At 34.4% G+C, this 26,757-nt stretch overlaps 1 protein-coding gene and 1 long non-coding RNA gene across 3 annotated transcripts in view; one reads left to right on the forward strand and one right to left on the reverse strand.

Annotated features, from left to right (window-relative positions):
* LOC106882595 (zinc finger protein 704) overlaps positions 1 to 26,757 on the forward strand; it is a 138,173-nt gene that overhangs the window by 62,929 nt on the left and 48,487 nt on the right. The window contains exons 2-3 of the mRNA XM_052967172.2: positions 8,243 to 8,388; positions 14,629 to 14,858. Of these exons, the coding sequence (XP_052823132.1) occupies positions 8,243 to 8,388; positions 14,629 to 14,858 (376 nt within the window). The remainder of the gene's footprint in view (positions 1 to 8,242; positions 8,389 to 14,628; positions 14,859 to 26,757) is intronic.
* Positions 11,093 to 26,415, reverse strand: LOC149136109 (uncharacterized). 2 transcript variants are annotated; one of them, XR_016241558.1, is made up of 3 exons: positions 22,869 to 26,414; positions 22,596 to 22,737; positions 11,093 to 14,837 (listed from the first exon to the last, which is right to left on the reverse strand). It is a non-coding gene; the product is annotated as an uncharacterized LOC149136109 (long non-coding RNA). The 2 variants fall into 2 exon arrangements; XR_016241559.1 differs by lacking the exon at positions 11,093 to 14,837 and adding an exon at positions 20,988 to 21,089 and having other exon boundaries at positions 22,869 to 26,415.

The raw sequence follows: 26,757 nt of genomic DNA on the forward strand, positions 1-26,757 counted from the left end.
AATCAAAAATGCAGTTTCAAATAGTGATGTGTTTAGGAAATAATGTATTGTGAGGTCAGGTGTTCTCTACTTATTTGAGTGATATAACTATTGAGCTGGCTGCTATCCTGCATGAGTGATTGATACAAAAAAAATGATGTCTTAGTTGATATATCGTTGTTGTCGTCTCCCATTTTTGTTGCTGTGTCTGCTGGGATTATGATTATTGGTATCATGGCATACTTTTACATTGAGCAAACCAACAAAGCAATAGGCCTTGTTATATACCTGTGCACTAAAGACTAATTGGTCTAGAATGTAATGTCACAGAACCACTACTGGTTCTGTTGTTTCTATGGAAGCTGCTGCTGCTAATGAAGTAGGTGCACCAGTTGGTTTGTTGAGAAAACTTGACATGGGCTGATGCTGGCATGAGTTGGTCTGAGTAGACAACGTAAATCTGTGGATTTAAGTTTGCATCAATGGCACACCATGAGACATTTAATGCAACTTCATAAATAAATTTTACTTTTACTTTTCAATTTCTCATTAGCTCTTATGTTTTCAAATGAATAAAGGAATAATTAATGAATATAAGATTTAATTCCACTATTCCCCTATTACAAAATAACAACAAAAACAACTGTAAAACGAGAAATATAACTTGTGTATTTCTCCTGGCTCTCTGCTTTGTAAGTTCAAATTCTGTTGAGGTCAACTGTGCCTTCTGTCCTTTCAGGTTCAATAAATAAATTACCAGTCCAGGATAGTGGGTTGGTGAAATTGTTAGGACATTGGATGAATACTTTCTGTGCATTCTGAGTTCAAGCTCCTACTAGACCACCATTATAGTGAAGTAGCCTCTTCTGGATAGGCTAGGAAACCCCCAAAAAGCATCAGACTTCAAAAGAGTACATTCTTATGGCGGTAGGACAATCTAAGGGCACAAAGTCCTGAATAAATAATTATAATAATAATCCTTTCTACTATAGGCACAAGGCCTGAAATTTGGGGGAGGGGGCTAGTATTACACTAACCCCAGTGCTTATCTGGTATTCAATTTATCAACCCTGAAAGGATGAAAGGCAAAGTTGATCTCGGCAAAATTTGAACTCAGAATGTAAAGACAAACGAAATGCTGCTAAGCATTTTGCCCAGCATGGTAATGCTTCTACCAGCTTGCTGCGTTAATAATTATGATAATGATGGTAATGATGACAAAAATCATGATAACATTGTCTCTGCTGCAACTGATGGCAACAGTTTCTCACTTCTTAGAGAGGAGATTTAATTTTAGACTATTGCTCATTAGTAAATCTATTAGAACAACCATAATATTGCTTAGTAGACTTTTAATTATTATTTCTTGTACTGTGGATTTACCATTTTGGTAAATGTATCAGTGAATGAGCTAATGAGTGCGATGCTATGTGGTCACTCAAACTCCCAGTAATAGCAACCAAATCTCCTTCAAACAGCATTATGCCACCTTAAAAATGGATGGACACATTCAATAATGTAGTCAGTGGTATGCTTGGTCTAAAAAAAAAAAAGAATTCCATGGTCATGAATACAATGCTTTTGATCATAGGTCTGCTTAATCATGTCTGACCTGGAGCTAAATAATATTAACAATAGTGAGTGTAGAACCAAAGTAGACATGACATTCCCATTCTGTATGTGAGAAAGGGACTTGTACCCTGAGATAAACTACATCCATGACCCATTTTTGATAGTAATTATTTCATTTACCTCTCTATTAACATTTGTAAAACATGACTGTCATAATTACTTTACACTATCTTCTGAATTCAATGTGTTTAATCACCCATCAATACTAACATCAAACAGTAAAATAATTCATTTAGATAAGATGAATAGATAAAATGGTTAATCTTTGTTCTTTTGGTACAAGGAAAATTATCATAATCGTAATGTTGAGTTCATTGAATGAATCTACTTCAGTATATTACTGGTGTTTATTTTCTTATCCCAAGCTTATTGAAGATGCTGATGGTAAGGGTTCTAGTTACAGCAGTGATTGAGGTCGTGGTGATGATCCAGACTGTGAAGATTCTGTACCATTTACTATTGAAATATTCTATACTTTGATTACTGTTCTTCTTTGAACACTTAACCATTTGGCACCAATGATGAGTTAATGAGAAAATGGTGTTCAGTCCCAATTCACTTTTCAGTTTTGACAATGGTGACAATGAGTGATGCTGATGTACTCCAGTGAATTGTGACTACGATGAATATAGCATAGAGTTAGCTAAGTGAACATTTATCAATGAAGTATAGGACTGGTTTCAGTGGAACCTTGTCATTATGTGAACTTTCTTATATGAAAACTGTGATCCTAGATACTAGAAAATTGTTCCAGGAGAAATTTAGCTACTGTGCTTGCAATTCAAAGAAGGTTTATTCAGTTCTTTCACTAGTTCTTTTTGTATCAGCCAATGCTATTGTTGTTGTTTTTTTGTTTAGTCCCAGGCCAACCCTGATTGATCAAACTTATGATCAAAAACATTTGGGATGTCCCATACTTTTAAGTATATCTTAGAATTTCTTTTTTAAGATGCTATGGTGTAACTTGAAGGTGATTTACTATTGTTTCTAGCAGGTCAGATAGCTTTGTAGTGGTTGGCTTAATTGTTGCTGTTGTTATCATTTTTTGTGTTGTTAAATGAGGACATCATTTGGCATACATTCCTATCATTCTCCTCTCGTTAATCCAGAGATTAATGAGATCTGGATTAATTATTATTTATTTGCTATTTGGAAAATAGATAAAGCTCATTCTGATGCTAATTCACCATATTCTGTTTTATGACCCATGACTAAAAAGGTCGTAGTTATGGCAATCAGTTGGGAACCCAATTATGTGAGTGTATATTAAATCAAAGAACAAGATTAAAAAAAAAAAGACACAAATTCAGGCAATGATAACATTCTGGAAGATAATGTACTTCAGCTTCATATTTCTATAGTTAATTTCTTATTGTATTGAGCTATGTTATCTTCCTGTTTATTTATCAAACATAGGGTATGTAAAACTACATTATCCACAATGGAGACAGCATTGATTTTTGGTGTATTTTATAATAACTGAGAGTATTTCATTTTCTGTTATCCAACCAATGCCAATATCATCAAAATGATGATAATGATGACGACTGTACTTTATATTGAAAAATACTTACTTTTTCTCTATTTTGTCTCTTGTACTTTCTCTGTATTTTTGTGTTCATTTTCTCTTGTACTCAATGCTTAAGAACATTGTGTTCTCTCTCTGACGATACTGTTGGAGGTTTTGTTGTCTGTTATTATTGTTATTCAGAAATCTTACTCATCTATGGAATTTATAATGTCATCAGTGTATTCAAGTAAGCACTTAGGAATGACTCATAGCTATGTTGGACTGTAAAGAAGCTTATTATTTGGTTAATATTGTAACTGTGACTATCCCGATTTTGTTTAGTTGATATTAAGCTGAGAGTTAATTATCTGTGATCTTGGTATCCAATATGGTAAGCTTTCAAATCTTGACCATTGTATCTGTGTGATGATGGTTGTGCTTGGGTTTAAAACTTGCAGCCTTAGATCTTGACACTTATGATAGTGGGAAATATTAAGATAAAAGAAGATATTGGCTTAAATATGTATTTTACACCCTTCAAAAGACCATTCAACCTCCATTGGTAAAAACACATGTGCATACAGTGTTGATTATAAATGAACAACATTTGAAATATAAATAGATGGATGTGAAATGTAAACATTATATTAAAGTATTCTCAGATGATTAGATTAATAGGTCAAGTTTAATATCTCTAATCCTCACTGAGTATCTCTATAGTAATTTACTAATGCACTGTCAATCAGAATTATGTGTAACAGCTATTCTGTGTGTGTGTGTGTGTGTGTGTTTTCTTTCTTTCTATCTTTGTTGTTATTGCTTTGTTCTTTAATCAAAATAAAGCAGATATATAAAAAAAAAACATCAACTCAAATGGTATTCTCTCAACAGGACATTTTTTTTTTTTGTAACATTGCTCATCTGTTGAACAGAACTTCACTAATTTGATCCAACTAAAGAATTACATACTATGGTCAGGAATGATTCAGTATGATGTGTTTGTGTTATGTAATGTAATGAAATGAAATACTGTCATGACATTTCCAGTGGGATGTTATTGTGTTACATGCTATGTTATGTAGTATATAAAACTGTAGGGTAGGGAATGTTATGTATAAAAATGGTATGGAATAGTGAGATATGCTATACTTTGCAATGTTATAATGTAAGAAATGGTATGATAAAATGAAATATAGTTTTGAAGGAGAATGTAATATAGAGTATTATCCAATGCAGTTAAAGAAATTGGGATAAATTATGATATAGTGTATTATGATATAGATATATCAAATTACCTAATATGAAATGATGTATATGAATATATTCATGATGTAAAGAGGCTTCATTAACTTAAAAAAGGACTTTTAAAGGCTAACTTTATCTTTGAGTTATTACCATTAAGTTAATATGTGTTTACTCTTTCAATGGAGCTGATGCTGGTCTGTTTCAGGAAGAACTCTCAACATATAGAATATCATTTCTTGAAAGCTAGATTAACTTAGGCACATGTAAATTAAGTGTATTGTCCAAATACACAGCAAAATAATGCAGTGGAATTGAACTCACGACAATAAGAGTAATAGGCCAATATCAAAGTTACTTGGCCATTTCATTTCTTCTGAATGTTGAAATACATTATATGTTGTTGTTTAGCCCCAGGTCAGACTTGTTTGAACACTGAAAGGCACTGCAACCATGATCATCCTGTCTTTTTTCTAGACAAAAAAGCAGTGTATCTAGGACTATATCATCCAATATGTCCTTCATTCTTTAAGATGGGTATGTGATCTGTAAGTAGTTTGATTCACAAAGTAGACTATGAAATAACAAAATAAGTCATGGTATGAGATTATATTAAATAGAATGAGATATGGTTTGGTATTATAAACTATGGTTCATTATGACATTATTTTTCTCAGACATTGGAGTATTTCGCATCACATCAGCTAGTGTATTATTAACTATTTTAAGGTGGCAGGATTTGATTGCAATTTCTAGCAGATCAAGCAACTGTATTGTAACTCTCATTGACTTGTTAAGGGTAGTGTAAAAATTGCAAAGAGGACAGACAACCAGTGAATTGTTCTCTTTTTAAATCCTTCTATTGAAATTATGACAAAGCATAAAATATATCTTGGTAAATCAGCAAGAAATTCCTGCAGACTAATAAGTTTCAGCAAACAAGAGCAAAATTAAATCAAAGAACATTTTGGACTGTCAAAATTGCTAACATTGAATTTCTCCCTGTCATTGTTAAAGAATAAACAAAATAAAAGAGTCCTAGAGATATAAAAAAGACAAGACATCATAGCTGGAAGACTTTTGAGTGTAGATCTGTTCAACCAGGGCTGTTTTGGGCCTAAACAACAACAAAAACATCCTGCAATATGATTCTGATAACTTAGCTATTCTAGTCAGTACCCAAAATAGTAACTCTACTCTTCACAGATTTAAATAGCACTACATTTTTCTTGTTTAATGCAAAGTAAAAAAAAAAAACAGAATTAAAGCATTCCTGTTCTCTATAAATAGTAGTCTTCACAAACTTTAATAAGCTTTCTTGTTGTCCACAGATTCTTCATATATCCAAGGCTGCTTTACAAAAAAAAAAATGGAAACTTGTGATGGTCTGCACTAGTGACAATCAATACAAGTTCATATGGTCACAGAGTTAGCTATGTAGCTAAGGAATTCACTTTGCAGACACATGGTTTCCAGTTCCGTCCCACTGTGTATCGTGTCTTTTATCATAGCCTTGGATTGAATAAAATCTGGAAAATGAAAATTGTGTGAGGCCCATTGTTAGTAAATGTGTGTGTGTGTGTGTGTGTGTGTGTGTGTGTGCTTCATCTAGTGATGACACTGTCATTCTTGTCTGAAGTGTAGTCACCCAGTGATTGACTTGTTACAAAAAAATCTGTAATCAATGATGCTATTATTTGCAAATTGCAGTAAAAAAATATCAAATATCTGAGACAGCGCACACCTACACATTGACGTTTTGGGTCATATTCAAGAAAAAGCTATCTGTCTAATAGCCACTATTTCATTTTTTAATTGTATTTCCTCTCTTACTGTTAAACTACTCTCACAGTGGTCTATGCTCCACTGAAAAGGCTTGCTCTGTATCACCCCCCCCCCAACCTAAGTCTATTTCTTGCACATGTCTACCAATATAGAGAAAGAAAAGAAAGGACAAAAGATGCTGCAGCACGGAGAGAAAGAGATCAAAGAGAGAGGGAAAATAAAAAACAGAAGTTATTATTGATGGGTGAGGGGGTAATTTGTGGTATAGTTTGTTGACAAAAACATCATACATGGATTTTTTCTTAGTGATTCACATAATGCAAATGTAAATCTGTGTCAGTTTGTGCTAACATAGAATATGGTAGTAAAGCTATTGTAAGGTTTACCATGTCTTTTATTTAAAATGTTAGAAAGTCATTTTTAGAGTTTCCAAAATTTTTCTTACCTCTATGACTTTTCATTTTATCCTTCTATGATTGATAAAATAACACCGGTTAAATAATGAGTTAAATCAACAACTACACTTCAAAATTTGTGGCCTTGCTTCAATGTTAGAAATCTTAGAAACATATATTTGTATTGTATGTGTATAATGCATGTACACAGGAATGTATGTGTTTATTCATGTATATCATTTATGTATGTGTTCAACATATGTGTAAGGTGGTTGAGATACCTATAACATTCTTTGTGTTTTCAGTTAATCAACTCTAATCTCCTCATCACACTATTTCCCTTTCCATCTACAACTTTGTTGAAGTGTCTTACCTCCTTTATCTTTCTCTTTCCCACTATGCAAAGAGAGAAAGAGAAGTATGGTGAAGAGAGACTAAAAAAAAAAATTTTTAAACAGAGAGTTTGATATCATACAAATTTACTGCTGCCATCACCACCATCCCTCTCTTCATATATGTCTTTTATTCTCTGTTTCCATTTTATTTCATTATTCCAAAGAAAGAGAAAGAGATTGGCATTACAACCTTATTTCAGTTTTCTATTTTTCTACATCTACTTCTTTGGGAGTGAGGAATATTTGGCTACTATTTCTCAAATGTGATTTTTTATATATATATATATATATATATATATATATATATATATATATACATAAAATCTTTTCGAATTGGGTAACCATGTAACCCTCCTACAAGACACCTGTTGTTATTCCTCTAACATACTTTGACCTCTGATCACTTGACATGTAGCCACTTCCCTCCAAACTACTCCCTACTCAGTTAAGAGGTTTTGCTGTACGAGGTATTTGGTGACCTAATCGGTATCAGCACCACCTAAAAAGCACCCAGTACACTCTGTAAAATGCTTGGCATTAGCAATGACATCCATCTGTAGAAACCATGCAAAAGCAGACCTTGGAACTTGGTGCAGTCCTCTGGTTCACCAGCTCCTGTTGAATCAGCCAACCAGCATGGAAAATGAACGTTAAATGATGAGGAGGAGGATACATGCATGCAGCTGTGTGATTAAGAAGTTTACTTCTCATCAATGTTGTTTGGGGTCCAGTCACTGTGTGGGACTATTACCTTTAGAAATTTTTCTACTATACCTCCATGCTGATTAAAGCCTTTTGAATGTATTTGATTGACCAAAACTGAAAGAAGCCCATCAAATTTATATATGTATGCATGTGAGTATATACATACATGATTTTATATATATATATATATATATATATATATATATATAGAGAGAGAGAGAGAGAGAGAGAGAGAGTGTGTGTGAAGTTTGCAGTAGCAAGTTGTTACACACACACACACACATATTTATGTATATATATAAATATGGAGAAAGGGAGGGAGGGGTATTATATACACACTATAAACATATGTACATACATGTGTGTGTATATATATATATATATATATATATATATATATATATATATATATATATATATATATGCATACACTTGTTCATTTTGAAACAGATATGGCTCACATTAATATATCTCGGTTTTCATTAAATTGATTCTAAGTTTGATTACATTGTCTCTTGTCCTATAATGTCATTATTATATATCATTCTTATAATTTTGCATATGTTGAGATTCATGAATCGCATTCATTCCGTTTTCAGACGCTACAGACGCAGTATGGGTGAAGAAACAGAACCTGCTGATGATGATATGGAAGTGATGGATGAACGGATGGCAGCTTTGGTCCTTACAAGCTTGTCCTGTAGCCCAGCTTCTCCAAAAATCCCTGCTATGTTTGGAGAAAGAAGTATGTTTAAGCTAATTATATATTTCATATTTTACACGAATGACCATTGATATTTATATTTGTATTTTTACATTAGCTGCTCCCCTCCAAATCCTCAACTAATACATGTAGGATGAGTGTGCAAATTCATCTAGTGGCATGCTAGTTTTAATGCTAAACATTCAAATGCATAGAGATTAATAATACTTGTACTTGGATGCCTTTAGTTTGAGTAGTTAACTGAGAGGTATGGCAATATGTTAACACCACCACTTGATAGCTGGTACTTGTGCCATAACATAAACATAAACATTCTGACCAGATTCCCTAATTCTCTTCTCACTCACATTTTTCCTGCAGATGTTCAGGCTGGCCATCAATCACATCAGCCTGATAGGACCTGCAAAAGTCATGCACATTGCTTTCTTCCTCTATACAGTTTACAGAAAGCAACATTTGATTTTTGAAGTTATAATGGTTATAGCAGGGTTTGTATCTGAAGGTCTATCTTACAGTTATCTAATATATTAAACACTAAGCTCACACTTCTGAAAGTTGATTTAGCTGATGGCAGCTTTGATATATTATTACAATGCTGATATTTCATACATCACCATCTAACCCAGATTTTTGTCAATACTCTAAAAGAGTCAAGTGTTATGACAATGTTAATTGGGTAGTATTTTGTCTAAAGATAAGTTACAACTTGGTTTCAGTAATGCAACTGGTGCCCTCACAAAGAGAACAGTGTTCTAAAAAGTAGTTTTGTTATTATACTGTTGAGTGCTTTTGTTTGTTTGTTTGTGTTTCTGTATGTTTTAATCAAAATATAGATTTCAGTAAATTTAGTTTTTGCTGTTGTTTATCAATAATAAAACTGAATCCTTTACAGAGTAAGCAAAGTTTGAAGGAAACCTTCATATGACAAGCAAGCTTTCTAACAATTTATTCTGCTGACATATATTACTTCATTTGTCTTGGTTGTTACAGTTTGTCAACCTGTCTGTCATACCTAGCATTCAAGTCCTCTAAGGTCATCTTCGCCTTTCATATTTTCAGATTCAATAAAATAAAGCACCCACCTTATTACTGAAGCTGATAGCATCAAGTAACCCCTCCCATCAAAATTGTTGGCTTCTGCTTAAATCATAAATTATTACTGAATGCACATTATTACACTATTTTGCTCAAAGAATTTTTTTGAAAAATGCAGAAACCTTTTAAAATGTTTTTTGTCAAAAATCTTTAAGCAAGGGGGTTTTATTCCATTGGACCATGTGTACATGCAAACATGCATGCAATGCATACATACATATAAATAAACAAACAATCAATCAATCAATCTCCAACATTGCTGTGAGCACTACATCATTTGCAGAAGATGAATAATATAACACCAGCATTGCTCAAAAGAAGAAAAAGATTTCATCACCTTCAAACAATACTTGGACAAACTTCTTCAAAGAATTCCAGGTAAGGCACCTACACCTGGATACATCTTAGTCAACAACAACTCCCTACTTGAATGGGTATTGACACTGCAGAACTTGACTTAAAAATGATATAACAGATCCTATCTAGTGGTGCTATTAACTTAGACATAGCATGGGCCGATTTTTGCCTGAAACATATCCAAGTTTATCCAATTTCTATATATTATATATATTATCCAATTTCTATATATATATAGAAATTGAATTAGTGGTGAAGCTTGGAAGCTGCTGTGATTGACAAAATGGTGGACTTAAGAATATATTCACCCACTATCGTGGTTGAATGATATATATATATAGATAACTTTGCTAGATTTTGGCCAGTATAAGCCAAGGCCATGTCTAACTCAATAGCACCACCTGGTGAAGTCTTTTAGTCATATATGGGGCACCATAGCCCACTCTATCAAAGAGTTATTATTGTTGGAGACATATCTGGGTGTAGGAGGTTGGTCCAGGATTTTTTGAAGAAATTTGTCCAATATATATATAGTTCAAATTTACAGAAAACAAAAGATGAAGACAGGTGATGCAGCAACAAGCAGGTGTATTAGTTTAATGCTCAGGAAGAATAGAAAAGTCTTTGAGTCTGCTCTGTTCGACAGAAGGGATTGAGAGGGAAAATAATGGAGAGTGAATGAAAATGTTTGTGTGTGTGTGTAGTTATGTGTGTATGCACTACTCCATGGGATAAAAACTTCTTGCTTGAAGATTTTTGACAAAAAATGTTTGCAAGTGTTTTTTTCCTCTTTTCAAAAACAATTTTTTAAGCAAAATAATAAGGATTTCTTAATTGAGGCACATGCCAATGATTTTGAGGAGAGAGGTTAGTTGATGCTATCAGCCCCCCAATACCAGATGGGTGCTTTACTCTATTGATCCTGAAAAGTTGAAAGGCAAAGCACTTATAACCATTCAGTCACATAATGAAAGGAAAACACTCAAAGAGAATAGGAAAACCTGCTCTGTCACATTAAAAACATAGCAGGCTAGAGGCCTTTGGAAAAAGTGACATAAAGTGTTGTGTTGCGTCATCGTTAAAAACAGAAAATCAACAGTGCATTGTAACACAGCTGTCTTTGTTAAAGAATAAACATTGTCAAGTGAAAGAGTATTCAGAAAAGGAACATGTAATTGTTCAGGGCCTGTGTTTAAGGTGACTCTGGACAAACCTTTATGTGACAGAAAACCCTTTGGAGAAAATCCCTTCAGACAAAACATCTAGGACAGAATTTTCTTTTTCAAAACCTCCTCCTTTAAAAGGTAAAGCCAGACAAAATCCCTGCTATTAAAAAAGAAAAACCACAAATACATGATAATTAGAATTCCTGCAATTGTTTAGTTTTGATAATTCTAAATTGAAAACCTTAAGACAAAGTAAAAATCAATCACATCTTCGTTATAGAAAGTGCTTTCATTACTAAATGCACATTCTGAGTCTGTCCTGAATTTCTGTTTTTAACAATGATGCAATACTGCTCTTTATGTCACTTCTCTCAAAGGCCTCTAGACCAGTATGTTTTTAATGTGAGTAAGCAGGTTTTCCTATTCTGAGTGTTTTTCTTTCACTATGTGACTGAATGGTTGTACGTGCTCGTATATATATATATATATACGATAGAGAGAGGGAGAATGGGGTTTAGGATGACTCTGTAAAACCACAAATGCTTCCTGCTTGCTAAATAGTTGAAAACGTGACAAATGTAACGTGTTGGATTTGAGAAAAGGAAATTCTAGCTATAAAACATTTTATTTTATTTTTTGTTAGTTTTTTTGTTACTTTTGTAGTGTTTATTTATTTAGTGGGAAATCATTGTCCATATTGATTAATTCTTGAAAAATTTTACTTATTTTGACTTTAAAAAATATAATTTTAACTTGTGTTAATTTCTGGAAGTTTGCTGATGTGCACACACAAATTTGGAGCAGAGAACAAGAAACATGCTATATATTTGAAGTTTACTGACCATGAGAATATCTATATGAACTATAAATTAGAAATTAGTAATATGTATAACTTTTCATCAGAGTGGTTGATAATTGGAAGAGATAATCATAAAAACACTCCAGACACAATCTCATTAAATATGTATTTGAATTGGGACACAAGGAATAAATGCTACATAACTTGTTCAGTCCATGCTGGCATGGGAAAAACCCAATGACAATGATTATATTCTGGTTTATACTTGTCCTTATAACCAATAAAGCAGTTCCTTTCAAGAAAGTTAGATTTCAAAAAGAATTAAGAAAATCAATTAAGCTAATAACATACTTTATATCCAGTCTCAGCATTTTGGTTTGTTGACTTTAGAAATAATTTCTTGGCAACTTCATTGCATTAAAAAAATTACATGCCATCAATGGATCCCTATTGCAATTGTTTGACTTGCCAGAAGTGGCAGCCAAATCTACCTTCTGCTTGAAAGAGAAAAAGGATACATTTGTTTAATGTAATCCTAGACACTGTTGAAATATGGGATGGTCAACAATGTCATTTATTAGTTTTAAGGAATAATAAAAAAAGTTATCCTTTTTATTAACAAGGTTTATTGATATGAATTTTCCCTTAAATGCCAGGCTTTTCAAAGATCTGTTTTTTCAGCAAATTTTGAACTCAGCTCACAGACCCCAGTACTTTGGTTGTGGGGTCTGTAGACTCCAAGTTGAGAACCACTGGCTTAGACTAATGATATTCAAGCCAATGAAGGAACTTATACATGGTCACTCAGCCTGCTAGAAATAGTATCAATATCTTCCTCAACAACACCAACTTCACAAATATATATATATATATATATCATCATCGTTTAACATCCGCTTTCCATGCTAGCATGGGTTGGACGATTTGACTGAGGACTGGTGAAACCGGATGGCAACACCAGGCTCCAATCTGATTTGGCAGAGTTTCTACAGCTGGATGCCCTTCCTAACGCCAACCACTCAGAGAGTGTAGTGGGTGCTTTTACGTGTCACCCGCACTAACGTTCTGCTTTCCATGCTGGCATGAGTTGGACAGTTTGACAGGAGCTGGCTAAGCAGAAGACTGCTCCAGATTTCAATGTCTGTTTAAGCATGGCTTTAACGGCAGGATGTCCATCCTAACACCAGCCACCCCACAGAGTGGAATAAGTGCTTTTTATATAGCACCAGCACAGGCAATGTTGGTTTTAGCATGGTTTTTTACAGCTGGATGACCTTCCAAATGCCAACCACTTTATAGTGTTGACTGGATACCTTTTTATGTGACACTAGCACTGGCAGGGTCACCAAGTAATTTGCAAGACAAAGTTCCTCTGAGACAGATACATATACATGTGTGTGTGTGTATACACAGACATGTATGTGTGTGTATACACAGACATGACAGAAGTAAATTGACACCCTTATAATCATTAGAATTTATTTAAATCTGAAATACATTAAAATTGTTTATTAATTATTATATTATGAACATCTAATATTTAGTAGACATGCCCTTTGCATTTTTCAATGCAAGGCATGCTATTGATCAGATTATGAATATTCTCTTGGAGAATTCTTGCCAAGTTTCATGCAGCAATCTCAAAAGATCTGGCTTTGAGGATGCTTTCTTGTTCTTTATACAAAGTGTCCTGTCTATTATGCCCCACAGGTGTTCAATAGAGTTCATATCTGGTGATTGGCTTGGCCATGGAAGTTTTTTAATGCCATTCTTTTCCAACCAAACTTGGGTCTTTTTAGCCATGTGACAAGGAGCCCCATATTCCATAAATAAAGAGCCTTCTTTAATCATTTCACCATTGGAGAAGATTGGAAGGAGTCCTTTCTGCAATATGGACACATATTTATCTGAGTTTATGTTTCCATCACACTCCACAGGCTCTGATTGACCATTGTTCCAAATTGCTCCCCAGACCATCACAGAATAGCTGCCTTGTTTCATTGTTGGCAACAATCTTTTCATGTCAAATTCTTGAGATCACAGAGTCTCCAGACCCACACTTGACCACTGTCAGGAAATACAGCAAATATGGGCTTATCAGAGAATATGACAATTTCTCAAAATGCTAGTGGCCTCTCCACCATCTCATTGGCCCAATCTTTTCTCCGCTTGTTGTTGGCTGGTTGAAGAAGTAACTTCCTTCTTGCTACTCTGGGACTGGCATCAACTTGTTCTGCTATGTCAGAGGCTTTGTCCTCCACACGAGGGCCCTGGTTGATCTGGGCGAGATGATGTGGACTCCTTCCCCTCTCTGGTAAATTGCACAATCACAAGTTAGAATATATATATATACACATATACACACATACATATGGCACATTAGATAATATAGTTCTAGATAAACAGAAAGTTGGGATGGTTTCAGAATGCCTTTGATCACAGTTCTTTTTAGTCAGGACTGGCCTTAAGAATTGTTTATATGTATAGTAGCAACATTTGAACATGCTCTCATTATTTTACTTTCTGTGGACAATTTAACTAAAGCTCATTAATCCTTCTTCACTTTCAACTGTTAAATAGTTAGAATAAATCGGAATAATTAGCAATTGCTCACCCTTACAGTTTGTCAAATAATGGTTCATATACTTTAGTCTTAGTTAAAAAAAAAAAAAAGGCAGTTGCTCAGGCATTGATTTTAGAAAATTAATATAGCTTGTAAAATGATTAAATTTCTCTTTACTATTTTTTATCTGTTCTTATATTTAATATTCAATAAATTCTCTTTAATATTACAATTAATTTTTTTTCCCGTTTTTTTTTTTTTACACTTCTGCTCTTTATCAGGCCAGAGTCTTCCTGAAAACCAGCAATCAAGTAGTTTGACTAGCAGCGGTGTTTTTAGTTATAATTCAGACCGCAGTGACCCATCCCCTCCTCTTTCAAACAACACACCTCTAGCTCCTAGTACAGGACTTAGTGGCTCATGGCCTCAGGATGAAGGGCTGGACCTTGAAGAAAATGTTCGAAGCTACTATGATGAATTTCCAGATGAGCTGAAAAGAAAGAAAGCACAAGTAAGGATAAAACTTTTCAATTGCAATTAATAACACAATCCTTTCTTTCCATTTCAGGAACAATTGAATAACTCATTTTCTTTCATTTTTCTCTAAATATGTATTAACTTTTTGTCCAGTACTGCCTATAATTCATATGGTAAAGCATGGCACTTTCAATATTCTGTACTTTACTGTTGATGACATATAAACCCTTTTACTGCATGAGAAGAGATATTCCTTTTGTGTTCATCATCATGATCATCATCAGTTAATGTTTTTCATGCTAGCATGAGTTGGATAGTTCAACAGGATCTGATTAGTTCGAGGATTGCACTGTGCTCCAATTTGTGCTTTGGCAGTAAGGAAGGGCACTCAGTTCTGAATGCCCTTCCTTAATGCCAACCACTATATAAGTGGTTCTCGATCATTATTTATCTGTGGACTCCTTTGATTACTATTTTATTCTGGTGGAACCCCATAGCCATTTGATGCTTAAAAACTAGTTTTATAGATACTTCTTTCAAAATTCCTATTTTGTTATTTACATATTAACTTGCATATGTTAAACTATGCAAAATGTTAAAGAAAGAAACTTGTTTCTTGCAATAGATACATTTAAATCAAACCATTACATGGATACTTAAAATGCTACTCTGGATCCCCAATTTACTATTTTGTTAACATGGAACCCCAAAAATCTTAAATAGACCCCAGTTGCAACCATTGCACTATATTGTGTACTGGATACTTTTTTTTTCATGGCATCAATGCTTGTGAGATTACCATGTAACTTGTAAGATTAAAAACTCCCTCTCTTTTACTTTCCTTTTACTGGGAGCATAGTAGTGAGCGAAGCAGCTTTATGCTGGAGGCTGAGAGGTTAAAGTATGAAATAATGGACAGGAACAGGATTTTCGTTGTATAGAAGCTACATGGTTCTTATACAATTATTTAAGGGTGGGTGAAATAATTGTGATGGTGCTAGAAACAGAGATGAAGTTGGCAGTGTCAGAGTGTGCCCTCAAGGCACAAAAAGGTAAATAAAAGAGAGATTGGAGCAGAGGAACAGAAAAAGTGTGTGGAGAGAGTGAGATACAGTTGAGTTGCTGATAGAGAGGGGTGAAGGTAGTGAATAGTGAACAAGGGCAGTGGGGTGGATGATGGTAAATATGAGTGGGATGGAAGGAGAGAGGATGTGATGACTAGCAGTACAGATTTATTGTTTTATTTTACTTATTTGATTTGATTTGATCTAGTTTCAGCTCATAAGTTGTGGCCATGCTGGGGCACTGCAATTTGGTGCTGCTACATAATTTTACTTCATTAATTCTTTTTAGAAATTTACATTTGCTGCTTGAGGGAGTTTGATGCTGCTGACCTCATCTGCACTTCCTGCTCTGAAGCTGGTTCATCTGGGACACTTGGCAGTAAGAGGTCCAGTTTCATTCTGAAAACACCTACATCCACCCCATGCAGGTTTCTCAGGTCCTTCAGGAGGATACTGAAGAGCTGTGGTCCCCTAAAGCCCAGGCTGTTGCAGTATCTTGTCCTATATCTTGATTGCATATTTGGAGTGATTGGCACTATGCAGTGTTGCCCTGTTCTAGTATTAGTATAACTCTCGATGCCAAAGTTTGGGACAAGTCCCTCCAGGATCTTCCAGATGTATATTATGGCATATTTTTCTCACCTACGTGCTTATATGCTGCATAGAAGCTATCTTCTTTGTGTAGCTTCGTTGGATTGCCTGAAGTTCTGCAATTAATTTGACATTGTTCATTTATTATTACATCCATTTTTCCATTCTAACTTGAATTTGACAGCAAGATACACTTCCTGATCAAAGAATTTCAACCATGACCGATTGGCCTATCTTTATGTTTTTTTTTTTTTTTTTTGTTAGAAGTCGAGGACATTGCCCGTGACCCTTTGCAATGCTTTCACGACTGGTGGGAGGGAAGGAAGGAAAGGGAAAGAGGGAGGAAAGTATCCTCAAACCAGAGATTCAGCCTGAGTGCTTGCAACAGAGTAGACTCTGCTAAAGTCTCCCAAGGATCAAGTGGTGGTGTTAAATTGAGTAAACAGATTTAATCTGCCACCCAAGTAGATCTTGATGGCTGCCAAGAGCCAGAACAAATACAGCAAGCCATGTTCTCTGACACTCTAATGCTTCCCTCAGTTCACTCTCCATTATTTATAAATCACATTGTTTATTTATCCAAGAATTATGAAAGTCACCTCAACAATATTTGAACTCAGAATATAAGGTGTCAGAATAAAGGCATTTTGTTGACACTCTAACAACTCTGAGAATTCATTTTAACCATTAAAAGAAAGTTTGGCTGCTATTTCTAGTAAATAACAGTTGCAAATAAGCAAAAACAAAAAAAAACAAGGATTTAATGAAAGAATATTTTTTTTCAAGTACTTATTTTAGAGGCTATGTTGTAATAAAGTTATTGCGGTTATTTCTATATGTATGTATATATGCCTTCCTGTGATGTTAATGTCTATATGTTTGTGTGTATAGATCTCTTCAGTGTAGTTTGATGTATGCATGCATATATACATGTAACATTTGTGTGCATATGTGTATGTATGTATATCAGTGTGTGTTTGCATTTTGTGTGTGTTATAAAAAGAAGCATTTTTGTTAATGTGAGTGTGTGTGTGTTATAAAAATCATTTTTGCTAATGTTTGTGTGTGTATGTGTGTTATTACAACACACCCCATATTTAAACACTTATAAAACTCAATCTTTCCAATATAACCGCACAGTAATTACAAACCATTCACCATGACATATATTTATTTGATGGTGAAACCATATAGAGGTTGTTATCTGCTGTATTTTCCAAGTCTATAAATAGTTAAATGAATCATAGAATTCTATATTTTCCCAGATTTACTTTCTCTTTGGTTATTTTTTTGTTGTTGTTTGTTCATTTGTTACAATGCATTGGTGCAACATAGTTAATCCAGCAGCCACTTTTGTATTATTATTTTTATTTATTATCTTTATTTATTTGTTGATTTTGCACGAACTGACCAAAGCTTTTGTTCATACAAACATTGTTTTTCTTATGCTTGTTAACGAGATTGTTCAATAGACTTTTTTTTTTCCATACCTTTTTCCATTATTGACTCTGTAAATATTATGAACAAGAGTTTTGTTTGCTTTGACTTTGATTCACTGCCTAACAATACTTGAAATATTTAATATGTGTGTATGTATGTGTGGCAATCTTGACAACATCCCAGGTATGCATTTAATGAGTTTATCATTGGCATGTAATTGAGAAGGTATGTTAGCTTTATTAATAAACTGTCCATTAATGTGTTTTTAATATTAGTGATTGTTTTATTTTCAATATGGTGTAATGGTGTACTTGTTTATACCTCTGTTGTTTGTGCATCTCTCTTTCTCTCTCTCTTTTTCTCTCTCTCTTTCTCTCTCTCTCTCTCTCTCTCTCTCTCTCTCTCTCTCTCTCTCTCTCTCTCTCTCTCTCTCTCTCTCTCTCTCTCTCTCTTTATGTTCCAAGTTCAAATCCTACCAAAGCAAAATTTGTTATGCGTTTTTCTAGTGTCAGTAAAGTAGAAGTCAAATATTGGTATCATTGGTATCAACAGTACCCCTCCCATCAAAAACTGCTGACCATGTGCCTAAAATTAGTACTTGTGTGCACACACAGAAACACACCACTACTACTACTACTACTACAATGGCAGCAAGCTGGAAGAATTGTTTATACTCCAGGCAAAATCCTGAGCAGCATTTCTTCTGGCTTTACTTTCTAATTCCAGCAAGGCCAACTTCACCTTTCATTCTTTCAGTGCCAATAGAGTAAGCACCAGTTAAGCACTGGGGTCGATGTAATCAACTACTACCATTCCCCAAAATTCCAGGCCTTATGCCTATTGTAGGAAGGGTTGTTATTACTATTACATGGAAAACATCTCTTGTGCTGGTTCTGTAACAGAATGCACTCAGTTATACTCTGTAAACTACAGAAACCAAACTTTGAAACATAAAAATGAAACATGGTCTTCCAATAATGTTGAATATTCAACTTTATGTACTGCTATTCCTGCAATACAACTAGTTTGAAATAACAGCATTTCAATCTTTGGTCTTGTAGTCAGTTATATTTGCCCTAATTAATTATTTTATCAATCCCAGAATGACAGAAGTTAGTCAGCCCTTGCAGGGTTTGAATTCAGAATCAGTTAACAATCAAAATGAATGTGTGTGCATTTTGTTAATTCTATATTGAATGTTGATAAGAGTCAATTTAGGCTTTTGCTACCATATGTTGATCTCTGTGTGTACTGATTAGATTAAATTATCCTATTCAATACTTTAAACATGATTAATGACTAAAAACAGAACATAGCTTGTCAATACTTTTGGTCTTATCTGCAACTATTAATCTAAGTAATACATTATCTATGTTATTGTCACAGTCATAAGATTTTCTATTTATGGCATTGTTATGTTTCTGACTTCATTTTTCATGCTGTAGCTTGTAACTTTTCTCTGTAGGGGGTTTATGTTATGGCTAAAAATTATATTCAACACCTGTTGTGTATTATTTTATGTTATTCTTTTACTTGTTTCAGTCATTGGACTGTGCCTATGCTGGAGCACACCTTCAAAGCATTAATAGATCACATCAACCCCACTACTCATTTCAGTCTAGTACTTATTTTATTAACCTCTATTTATCAACCATTAAGTTATAAACATCTCAGTTCTGTTCAGTTTGTGTGTGAAGGCACTGAGATGTGTATAAAGACTGATTACATATGCTCTTTCTTTGTAAATTATTGTACAGGTTGAATGATTCAAACAACATCCTCCACCTTCCAAATCGTCAAAACAAGGTGTTCTTGTTATTTTTTTAATAACTGGGAAAATATTAAAGAAATTGTAAATTTTCCTTATTTATCTGTCTGTCTTTGTCTATCTCTTGCTCCCTTTCTTTCTCTCTCTTGCTCCCTTTCTTTCTCTCTCTTGCTCCCTTTCTTTCTCTCTCTTGCTCCCTTTCTTTCTCTCTCTTGCTCCCTTTCTTTCTCTCTCTCCCTCTCTTTCTCTCTCTCCCTCTGTTCCTCCATCCCTCTCCTAGAAATTGAAAAATTTTAAATTTAGATTTTTTTTTTAACCCTTCTGAATTCAACTTGTATTGTCCTTTGTCCACTTTGTAAAATTTTTCAAAGACATCTAAATAGAAGAAGGGTTAAACCAGTGATATTTTTAACAGTTGCCATGATATATATATATATATATATTAACATGTCACATTGCATTTTTAGTCATTGAGGGGTTTTTTGGGTGGGGTTTTATGTACAAATAGAACCAGTATTTACTCGTCTTGCAAACTGGATGGAATGAGAACAAGATGATCTTAGCTAATCTTTAATTCTAAATTTCGAAATCAGCAAAGAAGATTAACTCTATAATCAGTAAAGCAATCCAATGAGGAAGTTGTTATGTGGTTGATGAGTCTACTAGTAATAGCTGCAAAATCACTCTTGAATCACTCTACTGTTTACAAAAGAAAAAGTGAAGGACACATTACATGGTTTCCTAGATACATTCTCTACATTTGAATAAAAGTTAAATGAACGTGGCTCGAACATCTTTGATCATAATTCTGTTGGACTGGTGCTGACTTGGGGTTAAATACTGCCATCACTACCACCAAGTTTTATTCAATTCATTTTCTATTTTGTCTTTTTCAAATCTGGTGTGTTTTTCATTAAGTCTTTGAACCTCCAATTTAACTGGAATTTCAGTGCAACTGTTTTCTAAATTTGTTTTCCATAGATTTTCAGTTGACATAATGCAATGAGAAGTCATTAATTGCCAATTAGTCGTTTACATCTTCCTCCCCACCCCCACAATTTTTTTTTTTTTTGCTGCTACTCTCATAATTTTAAAGAGAATAAAGATTATCAGTCACAAAATAAATGTGATAATCTATTTGCTCCTGGCTCAATTGAAAATTTGAAAAGTGGAATTGCGCTGCTGACTCCACACCACTAAGTGCTATCGACATATTATTGAAAAAAAAAAAAAAAATAATAATAATAATAATAATAATAATAAAGAGTGGGAGGGGAATTCAAAAGAAAAGAAGGCAAAATATATTTTTCTCTTTTTCTTTCTGATTTATTTTTTCCCTGATGTAGTACAATTTATGCTTGCATGATGCATTGATGCAGATAATCATATTTCAGATAATCACCTAAAACAGAAATTTAAGACTCCAACAGAAATCATTGGGAAGCTGGAGAGAAATATTAAAAGTGAACTAGATTACAGCAACACCAGCAATAATGACAATCAGCTAGCAAAGGCATTGCTACATGGCTGTTCAGCCTGCTAGAAATAACTGCAAAATCTCTCAGATCAGACCTTACAGTCTTGAAAGGAGAGAAGACACATAAGCCATGGAGTTCAAGAATTGCAATACCTGAGATAACAGATAGAATGGTTATGACTGGAATGTCTTTGGTCATTAGTCAGCTCAGTCAAGATTGACCTGCAGTTTACCATCACTGCCAACAACAACTACAATCACACCATAACAACAAAAGAGGTTAACAAACAAGAAGGGAATAGTCAATTGGGAAGGAAGTAGCTTCTTTTTTTTTAATCATTGATGATAATACTGTTAATAAAGAGAGAAGGTGTTCTTGCCAAGAATATTTGTTTCCCTTTGTAGAATAAAATCTTGTAATTTCAGGGAGTAACTAGTTTGAATTGCAGAATGGAGGTTTAAAGAAAGTGTTGGAGGTAGATGTTGGTCAATGCCATGCATCTTTAGGTCCAAATATTATCACAGGAAATGATAATGTATATTATATTTAAGCGAAGGAAGTATGCAATTCAGTATAATCAATGGTCTCATAAGAAAAGTAGTAAAGGTCATTGCTCTTTGAAAATGACATCATTAACCTAATATATCAAGTGATCTAGGGGTAGCTGACAGTCTGATTAATTCAGTTCCTTACAACTATATTGTTTAGCCTCAGGTTAACTCAATAAGTAGATCTACGAGTAAAAGCATTCCATCTGTGACTATTCTGTCTTTTTAGAATAATAGAGACAGAGACAGAAAATATTGCATCTGTAAATCAATGGTTATAATACAATCAGTTGGATGGCCTTTTTTAACTGTGATCTAGAATGTTCTATGTATGTGTAGCAGCTGCACTGTCCAAAGTATATGAGTGGGTGGTGAATCGTTAAAACTTAATACAAAATATTTTGCTGTATTTGTTCTGACTTTCTGTGATATAAATTCAATTCCTGACAAGGTCAAAAGCATCAGTCTAGGAGTGGTGAATTGGTGAAATTTTTAAAGCATCAAGCAAAAAACCTAGTGGTATTTGTTCTGGATTTTTGTATTCTGAGTTCTTGGGTAGTAGACTTAATGTGTTGCTCTGTATAACACCACCATCTGGTGCTTGGGTGGAACAGAGAGATATGACATTATAAAACAGTGGGGATTTTATATCAAGTGTGCTAGGAAACTAAATGGGAAGAAAGAGACAAATATATAAAATATTATGAAATTTATCTACCTCAAAAAGGAGAACAGTGATTAATATCAGTCATGGAATCCCAGGTATATCTCAGATCTGCAGGCACATATTCAAAGTGGACTAAATCACCCAAACCATACTTGCCAATCTCAACCACCTTTAGAAAATTTATTCAAGGACAGCACTTTCCTCTCAAACCTCACCTTCTTTAAATGGTACTTGGCCAAAACTCTATCCACAATCCTTTCAATCTTGTCCACCAAACAGACATAAGAAAACTGCCTGTCCTTCCTTCTGTGCTAAAGAAAGGCAGTAGGTCATCTCAGTCTTCTCTCTCGGTAGAACCTAAGTGAAAATATATAAATACATAGGCTTTATATGTTCTTTAAGCTTGTATGTTGTTACTACAACACTTTTTGGCAGACGCCTAATACAGAGAGATTAAAACTGAAATGCCAAGTGCATTTGATCCTTACCACTTTGCTTCAATAGTACCACTTCTTGGCTGATTGTGCTGCACTGACTGAACGATTCTGCCTGAGAGATGTTGACTTCTTAAGAGTAGGTCTTTTTCTCAGTCTCTCTGCCTTTGTTGCCTCTCACTTCCCTCTCTCTCTCTCTCTCTCTCTCTCTCTCTCTCTCTCTCTCTCTCTCTCACTCTCTCTCTCTCTCTCTCTCTCTCTCTCTCTCTCTCTCTCTCTCTCTCTCTCAATAGCTGCATTTAATGTATTTTATCCAATAAATCTATAAACAAAAAGCACTTCCTATGTTTCTCGCACACTCACTCATTCACTTGAATGACATTGCAATAATATATGTTTTGATATATTTTCCATTTCCTTATTTCAAACAACATTTTCGTTGTGGAAACCAAATCAATGAACACTATTGTTATTACTCAAAAATAAAAGATTACTATCATCAAGATGGCAAGCTGGTAGAATCATTAGTGGCATTTCTTCTGGCTTCATTCTGAGTTCAAATTTGACTTTGCCTTTCATTCTTTTTGGGTCAATAAAATAGACATAACTCAAGTACTGGAGTTGACTTGCCTCTCCACTCTAAATTGCTGGTCTTGTGCCAAAATTAGAAAGAATTATCATCATCATCATTGTTTCTTTGTTTTTTTTCTTCTGTAAATGACAGTCAGAGAAGGAAAGGCAGCTTGCTCTGAATGCTTGCAACAACGTAGACCTGACTAAAGGCACTGAAGACGCCAGGTGTTGCTATAACAGTACATTGTTATTACCACATGTTCTGTTTTTATCATTGTCCTTGACTATCATCTGTTACCTCTGTGGCAAATAAACAAATTGTTATTATTATTATTATTGTACATTATATCTGCATAAAAATTAGCATCAGAAAAGCATCCAGCCATAGATGTCTTAAAAAGTTTCACCCAATCCATATTAGCATGAAAAACTGGATGTAAAAATGGTTCTTCTCAATAGTTTAATGCAAGTAGGACCACCTCCATGTTTTTAAAGTGTTTTCAATACTCTTTTCTACTCTCGGCACAAGGCCTGACATTTATGGAGAGGGATCCGGTTAATTAGATTGACTCCAGTATGCAACTGGTATTTAATTTATCGACCCCAAAAAGATGAAAGGTAAAGTCGACCTCAGTGGAATTTGAACTCAGAATGTAAAGACAAAGTGTTTTCAATAATAAGACAGTTTAAAGTGGTGAGCTGGCAGAAAAGTTAGAACGCCAAGCAAAATGTTTAGTGGTATTTTGTCTGCCTTTATGTTCTGAATTCAAATTCCACTAAGGTCGCCTTTGCCTTTCATCCTTTCAGGGTCAATAAAATAAAAACCAGTTGAACACTGAAGTCAATGTAATTGTCTTACCCAGCTCCCCTGAAATTGCTGGCCTTGTACCAAAATTTGAAATCGATATAAAGATAGTTTTTATATGATAAATGTTAAGATCATCATCTAACCTAATTGTTGTTTTTATTAAGGATCATCTCTGATTGAGCAGGTCTGTTATTAAAATAATTCCAGCCATGCCCTTCTCACCCTATATTGGGAACTTTGTCGTTCAGTAGTGCTCTTCCATTTTTTTTTTTTTTTTCATGATGCAGTGTGTGATATGAACAAGATTTGGCTGCTGTTTCAAGCAGATTAAACAACTGTATAGAGGTTCCCTTGTTGTCTTCATTCATTGTTATTTAGTGTTAATTTTCTGCTCCTTTTACTGGATGAAAATACTTGCGTCTAAAGCAACAACAATTATAAAACAAACAAAAATAGCATCTCATAATGAATAGCATCTCATAATGAATAGCATCTCATAATGAATAGCATCTCATAATGAATAGCATCTCATAATGAATAGCATCTCATAATGAATAGCATCTCACATAATTTCACGAGAACTAATTCAATGCCTCTTCCTATGTGTTAACTTCTTCCTATATACACTTCATAAATAATAGGTAGGTAAAGTATATAATTTAGAGAATGATAGTGAAAATGAAAAAAGATAGTGTAGTGAGGGTGAGAAAAAGATAGAATACGATATTTAGAGAAAGTGGAAGAGTTTCCAGAGTTATAAATGATATGCTTCGTTTTCAAAAAGCATTGTGATGGTTTTGTGAACAACTAGGTTTTTATGAAATATATGAAAATACATAAAAATTCACGTGAGCACAGCCACACCTGATGATTCTGTTGATGCCAATGTAGGATCACCTAATTTCTGATGAGCACAATTGTGTATCTATGTATATGTGGGTGCATCGGCACATATATATATACATAGATACTTCCATACTTATATACATATGTATATAAATATGTACACACACACATGCATTTGTGTGTACATTTAGATGCATTCATACATGAACACACATATGTATATATTTATATACATAGAAACAAATTTTCTGACATTGGTGCACTCAGTTGATCCTATTGATTTGTATAGAAAACATTGAACTGTGTGTAGCAGTGCATATCAGCATCCACACATGCACACACACTTGTATATAAGTATATTAGTGGGTGTGTTAAGGATCCTGCTCGGTCGCACTATATACAGCGGCATTATATTGTGTGTGCATGAACAACACACTGACATGTGCACATATTATGATATTGTGCCATCACCAGCATGCATACACCTGTTTTGTGTCATTGAATCATATTAAAACTGCACCGAGTTGCAAATATTTGCTGCACACCTATGCTTACACATATACATATATGTGTATTTGTGCATGAATGTATGTAAATGTATGCAAAAATGTGTGTGTGTGTGTATGTGTACCTATTTATATATATAGATAGATATGCACCCACACAAATACACACATTCACTCACCTTCTGGCTCTCACTTCTCCTTTTTCACTTCCTCTCTCTCATTCTCTTTCCTATATGTAGTGTATCTGTGGATGCGTTTGTGTGACGCATGCACATATGCATTCATACACATGCTCTCTTTCTTCTAATTTTTTTTCTAATGTCTCTTCCCCTCTTTCTTTCTTATTTGGTGTGTATGCACACACACACACACACATGCACCCTCTCTCTCCTCCCAAATCCTCTCCCTATCTCTCTCCTCCCACTTCCTCCCTCCCCTTCTCTCTCTTTCTTTCTTCCTACCTGTCTCTCACACTTCATTGATCTGTGATAAGAAGTGTAACAACAAATAAGGGTTACAACTTCTCAAATCTAATTGTATTCTTGTGCATGCATACGTCGAAATACACACAAGTACATGTACACGTACACACACACACACACACACACACACACACATACACATACATAAACATTCAATCAATTGATTTTGCAATCTGTAACACATTGTGTAAGGGATTGGCAACAGGATGCAGGCACACACGCACACAAATACATGCACACACACAAACGAATACATGCACACGCACAAATACATACACACACACACTATTACACACATAACCATTCAGTCAATCGATTTTGCAATCAGTAATACACAGTTTGGTAAGGGATTGGATACACAGTAAAACACACACATACACATATTTAAGGTTAAATGTACAATGTATACAGAAGAGAGGTAAATGACACTACATGCACCTCCTGCCAACAAACACATACCTATTTCTACCTCCTCCTCCACCATCTCCCCCTTTTACAACTACATGCACACACACACACAAACACACACACATTTCCTCCTCCTCCTACAACTACTACTCCTACTCCTACTACCACACCTACCTCTCTTTAAATTCTCTTCTCAATCACTGGGAGAAGAACACCTATTGATGATGATGAGGATGTTGACGATGATGATCAGGATGGTGATAACCTGATCGATATTTCACTGTATTGAAAGCTGATTGGCTGATATCTCGGTTGGAAGT

This window comes from Octopus bimaculoides, chromosome 4, assembly GCF_046866305.1.
Source record: "Octopus bimaculoides isolate indiv1 chromosome 4, ASM4686630v1, whole genome shotgun sequence".
Taxonomy (NCBI): Eukaryota; Metazoa; Mollusca; class Cephalopoda; order Octopoda; family Octopodidae; genus Octopus; species Octopus bimaculoides.